The sequence below is a fragment of the Muscardinus avellanarius genome (genome assembly GCF_963383645.1).
Source record: "Muscardinus avellanarius genome assembly, chromosome: 10".
Taxonomy (NCBI): domain Eukaryota; kingdom Metazoa; phylum Chordata; class Mammalia; order Rodentia; family Gliridae; genus Muscardinus; species Muscardinus avellanarius.
In genome coordinates, this window is record NC_137796.1 from 72,153,940 (window position 1) to 72,172,563 (window position 18,624).

General features: G+C 51.2%; 1 protein-coding gene across 1 annotated transcript in view; it reads right to left on the reverse strand.

The window, feature by feature from the left end:
* The window catches only part of IQCE (IQ motif containing E), a gene marked incomplete at its 5' end in the record, with an annotated part of 55,045 nt that overhangs the window by 11,413 nt on the left and 25,008 nt on the right, over positions 1–18,624 (reverse strand). Inside the window, 9 exons of the mRNA XM_080703819.1 lie at positions 1,385–1,533; positions 2,509–2,532; positions 5,771–5,941; positions 8,171–8,269; positions 8,314–8,404; positions 10,616–10,720; positions 12,997–13,205; positions 15,023–15,078; positions 16,650–16,813. Coding sequence (XP_080559945.1) covers positions 1,385–1,533; positions 2,509–2,532; positions 5,771–5,941; positions 8,171–8,269; positions 8,314–8,404; positions 10,616–10,720; positions 12,997–13,205; positions 15,023–15,078; positions 16,650–16,813 — 1,068 coding nt within the window. The remainder of the gene's footprint in view (positions 1–1,384; positions 1,534–2,508; positions 2,533–5,770; positions 5,942–8,170; positions 8,270–8,313; positions 8,405–10,615; positions 10,721–12,996; positions 13,206–15,022; positions 15,079–16,649; positions 16,814–18,624) is intronic.

An 18,624-nucleotide genomic window follows, 5' to 3' on the forward strand; every position in this document is an offset into this window, starting at 1 on the left:
AAGTTGCCAAGGCTGGCTTTGAACCTGTGATCCTCCTGTTTAAGCCTCCCAAGTACTGGGATTACAATGCCTGGCTTTTATTTTTTATTTTGAAGCAGGTTTCACTGGGTCGCTGAGGGTCTTGTGATGTTGCTGAGGCTCGTCTTGAACCTGTGATCCTCATCTCAGCTTCCCAAGTACTAAGGTTACTGGTGTGCTCCGCCATGCCCAGCTACTGTTCAGTTTTTTATCCTGGCCATCCAAGGCTGGGAGGTGGCCACTGTAGCCGGAGGTCTCCTGACCACTTCTCTTTCTCAGTGGAGTAGGAAGCTGAGGGCAGAGGGCAGAGGCTGGGCGACAGCTAGGTATAACATCAGGGTTTCACCAGCTGAAGGTAGGGGATGAACTGATGAAGGACCCTGGACAGGATTCAGGTCATAGGTGACTCACTTTTATTTTTTTATTTTGTAGCACTGGTGATTGAACCCAGGGACATTTCTAACTCTGAACTATACCCTCAGCCCTGTTTATTTTATTTTTATTTTTATTTTTTTTGAGGTACTGGGGGTGGAACTCAGGGGCTTTGTACTTCAGGCTATACTCCCAGACTTATTTTATATTTTATTTGGAAACAGGGTCTCACTAAGTTGCTGAGAGCCTCGCTAAGTAGCTGAGGCTGGCTTCAAACCTGTGCCATCCTCCTGTCTCCGCCTCCCAAGTGTGGGGATTATAAGCGTTCTCCACCACATCCGGCTTCAGCCCTGTTTTTAAAATTTGAAACAGGGTCTTACTAAGTTATGCATGCTAGCCTTGAACCTGCAATCCTCCTTTCTCAGCCTTCCAAGTACTGGGATTACAGGTGTGAGCCACTGTGCCCTAGGGTGGGAGGTGGGGGGCAGAGACGTGCAATGGGGCTGGGGACAGGAGTGATGGCCCTGGACCATGCTGAGGCACAGCGGGTGCGGGGATGGCTGGGGTGTCATGACGACCCCAGAGCCATGGGTATGAGGGTGCAGTGGAAGTAATGAAAGATGGGAGAGAAGGCCAGAAGGTTGGCAAGGACGGAGGTGGGACCCCAGGGTGGCTCATGCACAGGAGCATGTGAGTGAGCAGCTCCGGGCATGGAGAGGCCAGGGACTGGGCACAGAGATGGCGCCTGAGGTGGCACCAAGATGCCCAAGGCTGAGGACAAGCAACGTGGCGGGTAGGAAACCTCCCTCGTGGTGCGCTGGAGGGACGTGCTAGTGGCGGGAGCCCATGCCTGTGGGAGCTGGATATGGACCATGCACACAGTCTTGCACTGCAGCCTCCTGTTGCCCTCCTCATCTGCGGTCTGTCTTTCTTGCAGACTCCGTGAAGTCCAGGACCAGGTCCCCTGGTCAGTAGCTAGCTCCTGTGGGCCTACTGTGTGAGGGTAAGGGTGGGGACTGGTGCAGCCATGTTCAGCCCAGCCGCTGGGGGCTGGCGGGCTGGAGGCCCATTTAGAGAAGCCAGTCGGGAGCCCTGCAGCGGCTGCCTGCCCTTGGTGCTAGAAACTGCGCCCTTCCCTGCGGCCTGACCCCAAAAGGGGCCAGAGAGAAGGGTGGAAGCCTGAGGGACCTCCAAGACGAGCTCGATGAAGTTTTATTTATTTAGCACCTCACTAAAAAAGGACAGTGCTAAGAACTACCCGCTTTTGTGGGCGGGGCCCAACACGACCCTGTAGCTGCAGCTCTGACTTCCCATCCAAGCCACGCCCCCACCCAGGCCCGCCTGGCAGCCACGCCCCCACCCATGCCCGCCTGGCAGCCATGCCCCCAGACTCCCCCGCCACACCCTCAGGTTCCCCACCAGCCACACCCTGAAAGCCACGCCCCCACCAGCCAGGCCCACTTACTCCCTGCCAGGTTCTCCAAACTGTGGCTCCCAGCTCCTGTTAGCTCTCCTGCCCAGGTCGCCCTTCTCTTCCTTCCCTCTGTCTCTCCTCGCAGGGACCCCCTGGCCTGCAAGATGGCAGCCCTTACCCACATGCTCGTTTACCTACTCATTTACAGTGCCCAGGTGTTTCTGCACCTCAAAGAACTGATGACCAGTGTAAATGTGTGTTGAAAGAAAGAATGAATGAATTTTGAAAGTGTAAAATTAGTCAATATTTAATGCTTCTAGTACTTTCTTATTTTAAGCCTAATGCTGGGGTCTGATTTGATTTTCTGAAAAATAGGTCTTGATGTGCCTTTAAATATCCCCTCAGTTACTTTACTCCAAAGTCAAGATAGCTATTATTATTATTTTTATTTTTATTTTTTTTTGCGGTACTGGGGCTGGAACCCAGGGGCCTTCTACCTCTGAGCTACACCCCCGGCCCTATTTTTTAAAATTTATTTTGAAACAGGGTCTCACTGAATTGCAAATGGCCTCACTAAGTAGCTGAGGCTGTCTGTGAACCCGGATCCTCCTGTCTCAGCCTCCCAAATGCTGGGATTACAAGCGTGCGCCACCACACCTGGCTAAAACAGGTATTTTGAAACTGGTGAGATTAACCTTGCTTACCTCGTCTAGGACAGCCTTTTCTTTCTGAAATAAAGAAATAAAACAATGCATTAATGTGGGAAGGATGGATTCTTCACAACAGTTTCCATCCCTCGACCTTGGCTCTGCTACATGTCAATGCAGGATGAAAAACAGACAGGGAAGCTGCTTCTGAAACCCAGCGGCTCAGACACAGCAAGGACCGGTCCAGCAGAGGAAGGCGCGGGGAAGCAAGGGTGTGCTCAGCAAGACAAAAACCATGGCAGCTGGATCAAAGGGGTGCCGGTGGCCACATCCAGGACAATGTGAACATAAAAGATAATGATGCCTGAAATTGATTTATGCTGCTGTGGTATTGGGGGTTGACCCCAGAGGCATTCTATCCCCCAGGTCGTTTGCATTTTTGTTGCTGTTGTTTTGAAACAAGGTCTCACCTGGCTGCTGAGAGTCTGTCACAGAAGCTGGTCTTGAACCTGTGGGTCCTCCTGTCTCAGACTCCCAAGGACTGACTAGGGTTACAGGTGTGACTCACTCTGCTCAGCTTGTAATTAATTATTTTGAGACAGAGTCTCGTTAAGTTACAGAGAGCCTCACTAAGTTGCTGAGGCTGGTCATAGACCTGTGATCCTCCTGTCTCAGCTGCCCAAGTACTGGGATTACAGGTGTGCGCCATCATACCCACCTGTAATCGTGTGTGTGTGTGTGTGTGTGTGAGACTAGGGATGGAATCCAGGGGCATTCTACCTTCAAGCTATAACCACAGCCCTATTTTTATTCCTTATTTTGTTTGTTTTTTTGGTGGTACTGGGGATGGAGCCCAGGGGCCTTCTACCTCCAGACTACACTCCCAGGCCTATTTTATATTTTTATTTGGAAACAGGGTCTCTTAAGCCAGCAGAGGCTGGCTTTGAACCTGTGCGATCCTCCTGTCTCTGCGCCACCACGCCCGGCTTTTATTCCTTATTTTGAAACAGGTTCCCACTAAGTTGCAGAGAGCTTCACTAAGTAGCTGAGGCTGGCCACGAACCTGCTATCCTCCTATCTTATCCTCCCAAATCTTGGGATTATAAGTGTGCTTCACCACACCTGGCTTGTACTAATGTTTTATAATGTCTAAAATTTACTTCCAAATGGTTCTGGAGGAAAAAAATTAAATATACAGAAAGGAAATATTACAAGTTGGGTGTGCTGGTGCATATTTGTAATCTTAGTACTTGGGAGGCTGAGACAGGAGGATCACAGGTTTGAGAGCAGCCTCAGCTACGTAGTGAGGCCCTCTGCAACTTAGTGAGACCCTGTTTCAATATAAAGAATAAAAAGTAGAGCTGGGGTTGTAGCTTGGAGGTAGAATGCCCCCAGGGCAGCATTCAATTCCAATACTGCGGTGGTGGGGGGGGAGAAATGCTACTACTTTTTTGGGGGGTACTGGGAATTGAACTCAGGTGCATTCTACTGAGCTACTCCCAGTTGTTTTTTTTTTTTGTGTGTGTGTGGTACTAGGGATGGAACCCAGGGACATTCTACCTCTATGCTACATATCCAGACCCACTTCATATTTTATTTGGAAAAAGGGTCTAAGTTGCTGGGAGCCTAACCAAGCTGCTGAGGCTGACTTTGAACCTGCGATCCTCCTGTCTCAGGCTCCCACCAGGCCTGGCTCTCCCAGCCCTTTTTATTTTTTATTTTGAAACAAGGTCTTGCTAAGTTGTTGGGGTTGGCCTCAAACCTGCAATTCTCCTTCTCAGCCTCCCAGGTACTAGGATTATAGGCATGTGCCACCACGCCCAGCAACTAAGTATTAGCTATCATTAAATGAAGGTGGTGACAAGATTAGTATATTGTTGAATACACTAAGTTCTTTCAATTTTTCAATAGAATTTGAAGAATTTTTTCTATCTTCTTTTTTTTGTACTGGGGAGTGAACCCAGAAGCATTCTATCTCTAAACTATACTCCAGGTCTACTTTCTTTTTATTTTGAAACAGGGTCTCGCTAGGTTGATGAGTCCAACCTCTGGCAGAGGCTGTCCTTGAAGCTGTGATTCTCCTGTCTCAGCCTGGGATTATAGGCATGAGCCACATCTGGCTGAAGAATTTTCTCAGTAAAATTTGAGAAAGAACAAAAGTTTACAAAAGCCTCAGTGGTGCTGCCTGTAATCCCAGTAATTGGGAAGCTGAGATAGGAGGATCGCAGGTTCAAGACCAACCTTAGCAACTGAGTAAGATTGGCTTCAAAATTTAAAGAGTAGAAAGGGCTAGGGGTATAGTGTGGAGGTAGAATGCCCCTGGGTTCAACCTTAAGTACCCAAAAACACACGAAACCCTCCCATAGCCCCTGTTAAGGTCTCGTGCTATGCAAGGGGGGAGAAACCCCACAGGTTTTGTTGGTTCAACGAGGGAAGAAAAGGTGGTGACTTTTGTGTGTGCGTGGTGCTAGGGATGGAACCCAGAGCTTTTCTACCTTTGGGCTACACTCCCAGTCCTATTTTGTATGTTATTTAGAAACAGGGTCTCACTAAGTTGCTGAGAGCCTCACTACATAGCTGAGGCTGGCTTCGAACCTGCGCAGTCCTCCTGTCTCAGCCTCCCAAGCGCAGGGATTACAAGCGTGCGCCACCACGCCCGGCAAGGTGGTGACTTTTTAACACTGGGTGATCCTCAAGAGCATTTAGCCCACCTGAGGATACCACTGCCCCTGGAGAGCCGCGGAGCCGCCCAGGGCCTAGGAGCGTGCCCCCTTCCTCCGCCCCCAACCTCGCACAGTCGTGACTCTTTTGTGCCAAGGTGGAGGGGCCAGGCATCCAGGTGTTATCTGCAGGTGGGCTTGCTGCAGAGCCGTCCATGGAGACAGACCTTTCATACTCCTGCTTGGGTGGACCACTCCTCTGAGCCGCCTCCTCCCAAGAAGAATCCAAAGAGAACTGGCTCCACGCTTATTTGTAGCAATGGACCTAAGTATTCCTAAGGTCTTTATTTCTGAGTGGCAAAATATGGACTCCTGCTCACCCTCCAAGGGCAAGCTGAGAGGTGGCCCTTCCGAGGGGTGCCCCGTCCTTTCTCCTCTCCTTTCCTGCCACCAGACAGGCAGCAGGGCCACTCTCCCCTCCACAACACCCACCATGCTGCAGGATGCTCAGCCGCTCCTGCCAGCTTCCCTATGTCTTCCTACACGCCAATGGCCCTGCCTGCCGCCAGCATAGCCAAGGCGAGGGTTTGTTGATGGAATATAAATGGGATGCTTTCTGCAGCTGGAGCAGAGCACCCAGCCTTCTCCAGAAATCTCACCTTGTGTTTATGGGCTTTCCAGCTGGCCTGCAGGGTCCTGGCGGCAGCCTCTCTTCTCCCATCGGAGCAGGAGGAGGGGGGTCGGGAGCAGCTCTCCTCCCTGGGGGCAGATTCAGAGTCTTGCGGAGAGTGTCTGCTGCTGGGAGCGGGTGGGCAGAGCTCTCCCCTGGCCTGCAGGAAGTGGAAGACAGACGGGCTGGCGTAGGGAAGATCAGTATCAGGCAGCCAGGCAGGATATCACCAGGCAGGGTGGCAGGTGATAAGCACAGCCTGCTTTATTAATTCAGAGGAAAGTCTGCACCCATATTGTTCACCACGCATCCGACAAAACCACTGGTGAGCAGCGTGGTCCTCAGTGGGAGCTCAGCCACAGGTGGGCCATTTTGTCTGTGTGGCCCTGGTGACTGAACTCAGGGGGATTCCACCTCTGAACTACTACCCTTTCTTGTGGTACTAGGGATTGAGCCCGGGGGCATGCTACCTCCAAACTACTTCCTAGTCCTTTTTCTTATTTTTATTTTGAAACAGGGTCTCACTAGGTTGATGAGACTCTCATTACTTGGTGAGGCTGTTCTTGAATCTGTGATCCTCCTATCTCAGCCTCCCTTTTACAGACATATGCCACCATGCCCAGCAGCCCCCTTTTTTTTTTACCTGAAACAAGGTCTTGTCAAGTTGTTGAGGGCTCACTAAATTGCTGAGGCTGGTCTCGAGCCTGCAATCTTCCTGTCTTAATCCCAATCCTCTTTATAATCCCAAATACTGGGATTATAGGTATGTGCTACCATGCCTGGTTTAGTATTTTTTTTTTTTCCAGTTTTGGGGATGGAACCCAGGAGCATTCTACCTCCGAGCTACACTCCCAGCCCTATTTTTTATTCTTTATTTTGAAACAGGTCTCACTGAGTTGCAAAGGGCCTAAGTTGTAACTGAGGCTGTCCATGAACCCAGATCTTCCTGTGTCAGCCTCCCAAATGCTGGGATTACAAGCATGTACCACCATGCCTGGCTTCTGGTTTAGGATTTTAAATCTAAGCTTTTCTTTTCTTTGTTTGAGGTACTGGGATTGAACCTAGGGCTGTACTCATGCTAGGCAAGTGATGTTCTACTGAGCCACAGCCCCAGCGCCTTCATTTTCTTTTGTACAGATATCAGATCACACCTGCCATCTGAATAATCCATTCATTGGGCCAGGTGCAGTGGTGCACACCTGTGATCCCAGAGACTTGGGAGGCTGAGGCAGGAGAATCTCGAGTTTGAGGGCAGTCTGGGCAACTTAAAGAGACCCTGTTTCAAAATAAAAAATAGGAGCGGGCTTTGTGGCACATACCTATAATCCATCCCAGTACCTGGGAGGCTGAGGCAGGAGGACGGCAAGTTCAAGACCAGCCTCAGAAACTTAGCAAGACCCTCAGCAACCTAGTGAGACCTTGTTTCAAAGTGAAAAATATAAAAAGGGCTAGACATGTAGCATGTAGCATGGAGATAGAATGCCTTTGGGGTCAATCACCTGTATCATAAAAAAAAAAAGGTTGGGGGTATAGCTTAGGGGTAGAATGCCCTTGACTTCAATCCTCAATACTGAAACAAAACAAAACACACACAAACAAAAACATTTATTGTGAAAAGGCTATTGAGGGGGTGCTTTCCAGCTGTTAGAAGTGTGTGAGCCAGATATAGTGATGAATGCTTATAATCCCAGTACTTGGGAGGCTGAGATAGGAGGATCACAGGTTTGAGATCAGCCTTAGCAACTTAGCAAGGTCCTCAGCAACTTAATGAGAGCCTTTTTCAAAGTAAAAATAAAACTAGTCTGGGGACATAGCTCAGAAGTAGAATGCCCTGGGTTCAATCCTCAACCCCCAGTGTGCGTGAGTGTGTGTGTGTGTGTGTGTGTGGTTATTGTTTCACACACACACACACACACACACACACACACACACACACACACACCAAAAGAAAGCACAGGTTCAGGGAACACTGGCCAATGGGGACAGAGGCTGACCTTGCTGAGCCCCAGGGGAAGGGAAGGGCCAAGGACCCTCAGAGCTCCCGGCCTGCCTCAGCTGTGGCTGCCTCCTGTGGCTGCTGCCATCTAACAAGCCACCAGGGCCAGTTGCCAGATGCGCACCAGACAGGCACTCAACACCAGCCTTGCTGCAGCTCAGGGACAGGGAGAGAGACCTGCCCCGCTCGACGGTGCGGCACATTCTGGACCTGCCTGCAGCAGGGCTGGTGTGGAACCCCCAGGGCAGATCGCCCTGGCCGTGCGGCTGGCTTCCCACACGCTCCAGGTGGAGGAAGACCTCTCATCAGCCCAATGTGTAAGAGCCAACCTGGACCGAGAAGTCAACTCACTGACCATGGTTACTCCATAGCCCCAGACTTCACACACACTACCCGAGTCGCAGAAACCGGGTGCACGGGAACAGGGTATCGGGCTGCCAACACCATAGTACGGACGAACTTGGCATGAAGACTGTGGCGGTCGCACCGTGCCTGACAGGCCTATGGGGGAGGATGTGGCCACGGCCACGCCGTACCTCCGGAGGGTCTTCCACGGGGGCGCTGCGTTCTTCTTTCTGAGTTTCTTCCAGCTCTCGACACTTGTCGGTCAGTGTTTGGATTTCCTCTCTAGAGTGGAAAGGGAAAAGATGGCGCCTCGTTGGTAACTGTGTGAGGAGTGGACGTCGCACAGTAGGGACGGGCAGCCCTGGGTGGATATGGAAGCTGCACAGGCTGCAGAGCCGGCGGCCAGGGGCCCCACACAGTGCTCTCTCTCTTGTGCCTCTTCCTCCCTGCAGGGAGCCCTGTGAGGAGGTGCTGAGGATCCCCAGGCCAGCACCATTCTGTAAACATTGTTGGAACACAAAAAGTAGACATTGCAAGTAGCATGCACAAGGCCTGGACTCGAGCCTCAGAACTTCACACACACACACACACACACACACACACACACGTCATTGCATAATCAATGATTAGGAAGACATCGTGCGGGGATTTTAATAAACAATGTGAATGGAAAAAATTGCAACATATGTCCTTACTCCAGATATTAAAGTAAAGAGACTCACTGCTGCATATGTGTTCTTTTTTTGGGGGGGGAGAGTGGGGCCATTTTATAGGGGAGGGTGTAAGGTGTGAGTCACCCCCTGGCCCCACAGGGGGCAGGGCCGGAAGCTAGGAGGTGGAGCTCTGCGATTCCGGAGGGGACCAGGCCTCCCGGCCCGGAAGAAGAGAGTGCAGAGTTCAGAGAGGAGCCCGAGAGGGAGGGACACACGCTCTCCTCTGCCACCGGCCCCCGCGGCCACGCGGGGGCTGGAGGCCGATCTCCCACGAATAAAGATATCCGTAAGACCGATTATAGATCTCGGCGTGTCTCTATGCGACTGGGGGACACACACGCTCATATAATCTTACAGAGGGGAATTCTGCCAGTGAGCTATACCCCCAGCCCTCTCACTTTTCTTTTGGTACTGGGAATGGGACCCAGGCTTTCTATCTCTGGGCTATACTCTCAGACCTATTTTATATATTTTTGGAAACAGCGTCTCACTATGTTGCTGAGAGCCTCACTAAGTAGCTGAGGCTGGCTTTGAACCTGTGCGATCCTCCTGTCTCAGCCTCCCAAGTACTGGGATTACAAGCGTGCTCCACCATGCCCGGCATTCTTTTTGCATTTTTAAAAATTAAAACAAATTTGAAGCCAGCCGTGGTGGCACACATTTATAATCTCCTTGCTTGGGAGGCTGATACAGGAGGATCGCACAGATTCAAAGCCAACCTCAGCTACTTAGTGAGGCTCTCAGCAACTTAGTGAGACCCTGTTTCCAAATAAAGTATAAAATAGGTCTGGGAGTATAGCCTGGAGGTAGAAAAGCCCCTGGGTTCCACCCCCAGTACCACACACACACACAAAAAAATTTTTAAACAAATTCAAAACATAAGCTGGCTGCACTGGCATAGGTCTGTAATCCTATTACATGGGAGGCAAAGACAGGAGCATCACAGATCCAAGGCAGGCCGCAGCAACTTAGTAAGATCCTGTTTCAAAACAAAAGAACAAAAGGGCCAGGGTTGTAATTTAGTGGCAGAACACCCCTGGGTTCAATCCCTACTACAGTGTGTGCATAAAAATCCGTAATATACTATTTTAAGGTGTTCAATTAGGTGCTTTTAGCATATGCACAGAGACCACTGCACTAACACTAGAGCATCTCCAGCGTCTCAGAACCCCATACCTAGCGTGGCCACCCCTGTGCCCACTCTCAGGGCCCCACCTGCTCTCTGGGACCTGCTGTGGGACCCTCCGTGTGAATGGGAGGACACAGTGCATGGCCCGTGTCTGCTTCATCCTGGGCATAATGAGCTGGAGGCTCCTCCGCACTCAGGGTGTGCGGTGCTTCCTGCCTGGTTTTCTGTGTGGGGGCTGCTGACCTCAGGCTGCCTATCCATTCACAGGTGGGGGATATGAGGCGCCCACACTTTCTGACTCTGGTGCCCAGAGCTAATGTGAAGGAGCACGGTGGGCCCTTTCCTGAGTGACACCTGGGCGGTCCTGGCCAGAGAGGAGCAGAGAGGAGTTAGGCATGGCTGGGTGCACACAGGGACCTAGGATGAGATCCTGCAGAGGCCAACCTCGGCCTACAATGAAGAGCCTCCTCCCTCCTCCCAGAGCTGGGATTTTTACTCCGAAGGCAAGGAACGCCACAGAGCGATCTTGGGGAGAGAGGCCCTGGCAAACCCTTTCCTGCTGCTGTGCTGAGTGCGGGGCAGGGCGGCGTGGAGACACGGGGAGGGTCTGGAGTCTCAAAGATCCTCTTTCAAAGCACCCCGTTCACTTACGTCAGCGCCTGCTCTCGCGCCTGCCGCCCCTTCTCACTTTCTCTTGCACCTTCCAGCTCCTTCTCCAGGTCAGCCGTGGTCTGCAGCAGCCGCTTCACCTCCACGCTGAACAAAGGACCAGAGACCACACCGTGAACACAGAGAACACTGCAGCAGGAGGGCGGCGCAGAAGAGGCCGCTCTTGTGAGGGACTGTCCAGGGCTGGGGATGCATGGGGATAGGAACAGATAGCGTTCCACCCCGGGCAGGCAGAGGCCGCGGGAGAACTGCCACATGACAGCTACAGAACGCGGTCACACAGGTGCGGTGGCAGGGCCCAGGGAAAGACCTGCCCGGCCAGACGACACTGAGCCTGAGGGCAGGAGGGCCGAGTTGTTGTGACGCCTGCGGACAGCACCATGGCCATGAGCTCAGCTCTAGGACGAGACGTGCCTGAACCTCAGACCCACTGCTCACCGTGTAACCTAGCAGCCCAACGTCCCTGTGACTTGCCACATTAAGTGAGGCACTCCGTGAGTGTCTGGCAGAGTGCCTGTCGCTATAGCTAAGGGCTCAACAGATGGAAGCCATGATGTCATTTGACAGCTTTCTAGACAGCTTACTAGATAGACAATGCCACAAGTTACTGCATTCCTACCTCCTCTTCCTGCTTCCTCCTTTTTTTTTTTTTTTTTTTTGTAGTACTAGGGACTAAACCCAAGGGTATTCTACCACTGAGCTACACCCCCAGCCCAATTGTGAAACAGGGTCTCGCTAAGTTTCCGGGCTAGCCTTGAACCTGTGATGCTCCTGTTTCAGCCTCCCAAGTACTGGGATTCCAGGCATGCACCATGATCCCCAGCTACTTATTTGCTTTTCAAAGTGACTAGCTTGATGTAAAAAAGCTTTTCATGAAATGGTAACTATGAAGCCGGGCGTGGTGACACACGCTTGTAATCTAGCATTCAGGAGGTGGAGACTGGAGGATCGCAGTTCGCAGACAGCCTCAGCTACTCAGCGAGGCCCTTTGCAACTCAGGGAGACCCTGTTTCAAAACAAACAAACAAACAAACAAAAAACAAACAAACAAACAAACAAACAGTAACTATGGATGTTCTCCTACAAGGCCTCCACTGCTGGAGGAGGAAGAGCTCCTGCCATACCAAAGGTGGCAGAGAACTCAGCAGCAGGAGGCAACGAGGAGTTCTTCTCAAGCCCACTGTGTTCAGGTCCCTGGGGCTCATGCGACCCGAGCACCCGAGGCCCGGCCTCCCTCCCAGTTCCCGAGGGGTGCAGGCACCACGCTCCACAGGCCACTCTGAGGAGAATGTCGTCCCGGAGCACAGGGGGTGGAGTCCTTTGACGGCTGTGATTAGAGAAGCCATGGGCAAGCAGGGGGAGATGGCATCCCACCCGTGCCGGGCGGGCTTTGGATGGTGAAGCTACACAACGTGCGGCGAGGCTCTGCCTTCTGACACTGAGCACAGCACAGCATTAGTCTTACTTGAGATAGAGCTCATATGCCATAAATGTATTACTGAATTTTAAAGTCACTCTAAGATCTTAATGACTTTATGCAAATCAGTAACAGTCAATTTTCTCTAAGAAACAATTTAAGAATTCCTCTGGAATTTAGCATAGAGACTTCTGTGGCACTCTCCTGCTCTACTTTTTTTTTTGGTCCTGAGGATTAAACTCTGCTGTATTTTGCACCTAACCTACACTCCCCAGCCCTATTTTCTTTTTTAATTTTAATTTTTTTATTTTTTTGGTGGTACTGGGGGTGGAACCCAGAGGCTTTCTATCTCTGGGTTATACTCCCAGACCTTTTTCATATTTTATTTGGAAACAGGGTCTCACTAAGTTGCTGAAAGCCTCACTAAGTAGCTGAGGCTGGCTTCGAACCTGTGTGATCCTCCTGTCTCAGCCTCCCAAGCACAGGGATTACAAGCGTGCGCCACCACGCCCGGCCTTTTTAAATTTTTAAACAGGGTCTAACTAAGTTGCCAAGGGCCTTACTAAGCTGCTGAGGCTGACCACGAACCTGTGATCTTCCTGACTCAGCCTCTCAAGTATTAGCATTACAATGCAATTTTTCTTCTTCTCAGTACTAGGAATTGAATTCTATTTTGAGGCAGGGTGTCACTTAATTGGCCAGGCTGGCCTTAAACTTGTGATCCACCTGCCTCAGCCTCCCACGTGGCTGGGGTTACAGGCGTGTACCACTAACCTGGCACTTGGCATTTTCTTTTCACCACTAAAACAGCTTTTATTTCACATCCAAAATATAAGAAATCTCTAGTCCCATGAAGTATTTATGCAATAACTGCGAGCTGAGCATTTCCCCAAACCCCCAGCCGCAGTGTACTCTGCAGTGCCAAGGGTCCCCCTCCCGCACCTACTCTTTCTCCAGCAGCTGTGCCTGCAGCGCGCTCCGCTCCCCCTTCAGGCTCTTCACCATCCCGCGGAGCCGCTCCTGCTCCTCAGCCTGCTCCTGCTCAGCCTGCTCGGCCAGCTCGGCCCGGGGCTGCTTGTGCGCCGCACCACCGTTGGAGGCGGGGGGGTCTGGTTCTGAGCTGTGGGGTTTTGAGCTCTCCATTGAGCTTATTTTCTGGAGACAACAGAGGAATTTGTTAGATGTTTTTCTTACTTTTATTTTCCATTTATGAAGCCCGGAAGAGAGACAACCAGCCACCAGGAGGGTCTCCAGCTGCACCTGAGCCAGCTGGGACAGTTCGTAGGATGCTTACACGTTCCCCCAGTCTGGCATGAGAAGTGGGAGAGCGCCAACCCGGCGAGGGGCTGGCGCTGCTGCTCCCGCACTCCTGGTCTAGCCCTTCCTTGGACTCTCGGATTGTCACCTTTTATGCTTTCAACCTTAGCCTGTGTTCCCGCATGATGAGCACCAGTTTCCCCAGCTCCCTGGGCCTGGAGAAGCTCTCCCACTATACTTCTTTTTCTTCTTCTTTTTTTTTTTTTTTTTTTTTTTTTTTGCCATACTGGGGATGGAACCCAGGGGCATTCTACCTCTGAGCTATACCCCCAGCCCTATTTTTAAAAATTAATTCTCCTGCCGGGCGTGGTGGCGCAAGCTTGTAATCCTCGCGCTTGGGAGGCTGAGACAGGAGGATCGCATGGGCTCGAAGCCAGCCTCAGCTACTTAGTGAGGCTCTCAGCAACTTAGTGAGACCCTGTTTCCAAATAAAGTATAAAATAGGTCTGGGAGTATAGCCTGGAGGTAGTAAAGCCCCTGGGTTCCACCCCCAGTACCACCAAAAAAAAAAAAAATTTAATTCTTCCTTTCCTTCTTCCTTTTCCTTCCTTCCTTTCTTTCGCTCTTCCTTTCTTCCTTTTTTTTTCTTTTCTTTCAGTGGTACTGGGTATGGAACCCTTCTACCTCCGGGCTACACTCCCAGACCTATTTTATATTTTTATTTGGAAACAGGGTCTCTCAAGCCAGTGAGGCTGGCTTTGAACCTGCGCGATCCTCCTGTCTCCACCTCCCAAGCGCGGGGATTACAAGCCTGTGCCACCACGCCCAGCTATTCTTTATTTTTTTGAAACAGGGTCACACTAAGTAGCTGAGGCTGTCCACAAACCGTGATCCTCCCGTCTCAGCCTCCCGAATGCTGGGATTACAAGCATGCGCCACCATGCCCGGCCTTACTATACTTCTGTAACTATTCTTGCTACTGCCTTTATTTGTAAATACCCTCAAGATATAGAAAGTTCTTACACTTTATTTTGTGAATATATAAATGTGGGTATGTGTGTGTGTGTGTGAGAGACAGACAGATAGACAGACAGACACATACACACACACTAGGGACTGAACCCAAGGGACATTCTACCACTGAGCCTATGCCCCCATCTCTATTTTTTATTTTGAAACAGCATCTCACTAAGTTACCAGGCACTGGCCTCAAACTGCGATCCTCCTGTCTCAGCTCCCCCAATACTAAAAATATGAACTTATTTTTTAAACATTCTCCTTAGGGGCCTGCTCTGCTTTGTCAAACAACTCTGATAGTTCCAGCTTATTATTCCCAACTTTTCTGGTCAGCAGAGTGTGGATAATCACGGTTTTCTGTTAGTTTGAATATGACACTGGTTTGAGGAAGAGTCTGGTAAGCCACTGGTGGTGGAAAGCCCACGGTACGCAGGTGCCAGGCCGACTGCGGTGCCTCCAGGCCACGTCACCCCTTCAGCTGGAGAGCTCAGCGAGGTGGCATGGCTATCTGAAAAACCAGGGCTGCAGATGACACGGCCCGTGGGCCTTGCACAGCACAGGTCTACTCTCTTTAGTCCGTGCCGTCTCCTGGCCAGCCACTGCTCACGTGCTGGTGTGGCCTCCCTCCTTCCCTCCCTCCGTGCTTTGTGTCCCCCACCATGTCACTCCAGCGCCCCCGGCACGGCCGGCCCACTCACCTTTTCCAGCTCCGCAATGCGCCTCAGCAGCCGGGGCTTGCTCCAGTCCACGTACCCTAATGGAAGCAATGGGTTTGCAACAAGATCTCCCAATGGCACCCTTACCCCGGCCCACCCTTCTCAGGATGGCTGTCCCTTGATGGGCTATCAGCACAGGAAGGAGACCTCGCCTCTCGGGGGCTTTCTACTGCACTCGTGTTTCTGTGCCCTTTGACTGCAAAGAGTTACTGATACTGTCTCCTCCAAGCCTCTTGGTGAGACGTCGCATTCCACCCCAATCAGGACTTGACCTGGCCTGTCTAGGTCACCGATGAGCACCTGGTTCTTGGCGCTCTCCTCCTGGTCCTCAAGCGTGGCTACCTGCCTCTCCCCTCGGCTGGCTTTCAGGCTGCCCCATGCCTGGCATTCATGCTACCTGGCCAGCACAGCTGTTGGCTTTGCTGGTCCCCTCACCCCCAACCTCCTATACACTGGGTTGGAGCCTGCCCTGCCCTCCATCTGCCCACCCACTAGCAGCCTTACTTCATCTACGTGCTGATGGTCAGTCCTGGGTTCTCCAGCCCAGGTCTCTGCCTGGCCTGCACCAGCCACACTCAGATCTCATCTGGTCCTTCTCCCAGACCTGCTCCTGCCCTCCCTCTCAGGTAATGCCACCTTTACTGTTTTTTTGATACTTGGGATTGAACTCTGGGGTGTTCCACCTCTGAGCTACATTCCTAGTCCTCTTTTATTTTTCATTTGGATACAGGGTCTCTCGCTAAGGTGTGGGGGCCAGCTTAGAGCCAGCAATACTCCTGTCTCAGCCTCCCAAGTACTGAGAATAGAGGTGTGTAACACTGTACCCAGGGAATGCCAGCTTTTCCTTTTAGATGCTCAGACAATAAACCCTGAACCCTATGCCTTGCCTCTGGCAGACTGTAAACCTCCACATTTCTTGTAGGCTCCACCTTAAGACGCATCCAGAACTTGATCACCTCTCGCCAACTCTGCGGCTACAACGGCCCAGGCCACTTGCACTCTCACCAGGTGGACCAGGGCAGAAGCCCCTGCCGGCAGTGCCCTGTCTTCTGTGCAAGCTGTCCCCACACCAGGGCTCCCAGGGAATTAGCAGACTCCGCAGGCCCCTGCTCAGCCCTCCCAGGGTGCCTGCCCTCCTGTCCTCACAGCGGACAGCCGTCCCGTGGCGGGGACTCTGTTCTTGCTGCTAGCCCACCTGGCCCCCCAGCTGTCTGCCTGCTGGCCTTCACTTTCCGGGTCCCACCCAGTGTCACCGCTCTGGTGAGGCTGCAGGCCTGCTGCAGCTGCACACCAGGGCCCCACTCTTCCACTGTTGGGCACGCATGCGTACAGCCCCTCCTCCTGTCCCAGGGCCGCCTCCACAAAGCACTTCTGTGCTTTGGTTCCTTTTCCACCTTCAGGACCTAGTCCAATGCTGGGCTCCCGGCAGCTGCTTGCTACATCTTGGAATCACTGGCAGTGAGACACTGCCCAGGGGGACACGCTGCCCACCCCGAGGAAGTCAAAAGTCTTCAAGTGAAGGAAGGGCCACCTCCGTGGTGGCCACCCTGGCCTGCCCTCATGGACCGCTCCTCCTGTCGCCCTCCTTGAGGGGCTTTGGGGAAGATACCCTTTATCTTGGAGACAGTCGGGGAGTTGCTCAGCACACGGTCCAGGTCTTCCTTCAGGCTCTGGTTCTCTTCGGTCAGCTCCTGAACACTCCGGGACAAGTTCAGAAGCGCGCTGCTCATCTTCTTCTGTTTCTTCACACCTGTCTTCTTCTCCACCGGAGTCCTGAGAACAACCAGACCAAGGGGCTGAGCTTTGGATTTCTAAGCTGGCTTAATAAATGTTTCGAAGGACATGCAAATCACGGCCCTTCACTGTCCAGTTGTGAGCATAGAGAGGTTTTTTCTTGTGTGTGCGTACTTAGGGTTATTGAACCCAGGGACTCCTACCTCCAAGCTACACCCCCAGCCCTATTTTTTTTTTTAAACAGGGTCTCACTAATTGTAGAGGGCCTTACTAAGTAGCTGAGGCTAGCCACAAACCTCTGATCTTCCTGTCTTAGCCTCCCAAGTACTGGGATTACAAGCATGTGCCACCATGCCTAGCTTTTTAAAAATAATTAATTATTATCTTTTTTTTTTTTTTGGTGGTACTGGGGGTGGAGACCAGAGGCCTTCTACCTCTGGGCTATACATACTCCCAGACCTTTTTTATATTTTTATTTGGAAACAGGGTCTCACTAAGTTGCTGAGAGCCTCACTAAGTAGCTGAGGTTGGCTTGGAACCTGTGCGATCCTCCTGTCTCAGCCTCCCAAGCGCGGGGATGACAAGCGTGCGCCACCACACCCGGCTAGCTTTTTTTTCTTTTTTCTTTTTTCACTGGTCAAGTGAAGCAGTGGGAGTAGAGAAGGAACAAATCTATTTCATTTTTATTTTGAAACAGAGAATTACAGGTGTATGCCACAACTCCTGGTTCTCCTAGTCCTATTTCTAGTCCTATTTATTTTATTTATTTTTTGTGGTACTGGAGATTAAACCCAGGGGCATTCTACCTCCTAGCTACACCCCAGCCCTATTTTTTTTTTTTTTTTTTTCAGGTCTGGGGATGGAACCCAGGGGCATCTGACCTCCGAGCTACACCCCCTGCCCTATTTTTTATTCTTTATTTTGAACCCGGGTCTCATTGAGTTGCAGAGGGCCTCAGTAAATAGCTGAGGCTGTCTGTGAACCGCGATCCTCTGGTCTCAGCCTCCCAAATGCTGGGATTACAAGCGTGCGCCACCACGCCCAGTACCCCAGCCCTATTTTTTATTCTTTATTTTTGAAGCAGGGTCTCACTAAGTTGCAAAGGGCCTAAGTAGCTGAGGTTGTCTGTGAACCCTGATCCTCCTGTCTCAGCCTCTCAAATGCTGGGATTACAAGCGTGTACCACCACACCTGGCTTATTTTTTTATTTTAAAAGAGGATCTCACTAAGTTGCAAAAGGCCTCCCTATGTAGCTGAGGCTGGCCTTGAACTTGGAAATCTTCCTGTCTCAGCCTTCCAAGTACTGGGATTACAAGCATGCGCCACCACACCGTCTTAGTCCTTTTTATTTATTTATTTATTTATTTATTTATTTATTTTTTATTTTTGGTGGTACTGGGGTTCCTGGAAGCCCTTCTACCTCTGGGCTACACTCCCAGACCTACTTTTACATTTTTATTTGGAAACAGGGTCTCCTAAGCCAGTGCGCTCGGCTGGCTTCGAACCTGCTCGATCCTCCTGTCTCCGCCTCCCAAGCGCGGGGATTACAAGTGTGCGCCACCACGCCCGGCCAGTCCTTTTTATTTTGAGACAAGGTCTTGATAAATAGCTGACGCTGGCCTCAAACCTGTAATCCTCCCCGTCTCAGCCTCCCAAACGACTGGGAGGCATGGGCCATCACAACCAGCATCAGAGAGGTTTTTGCAGATCTCTGCAATTGAACAGGAAACACTAACTCTGAGCCCCATATAAGCAAAATGTTAATACCTATAATAAAATTTTATTCTTATTGTTATGACCTGTATAACAAAGTATAGGATTTAATTGCTAGTATCATATTTTAGAAGCCA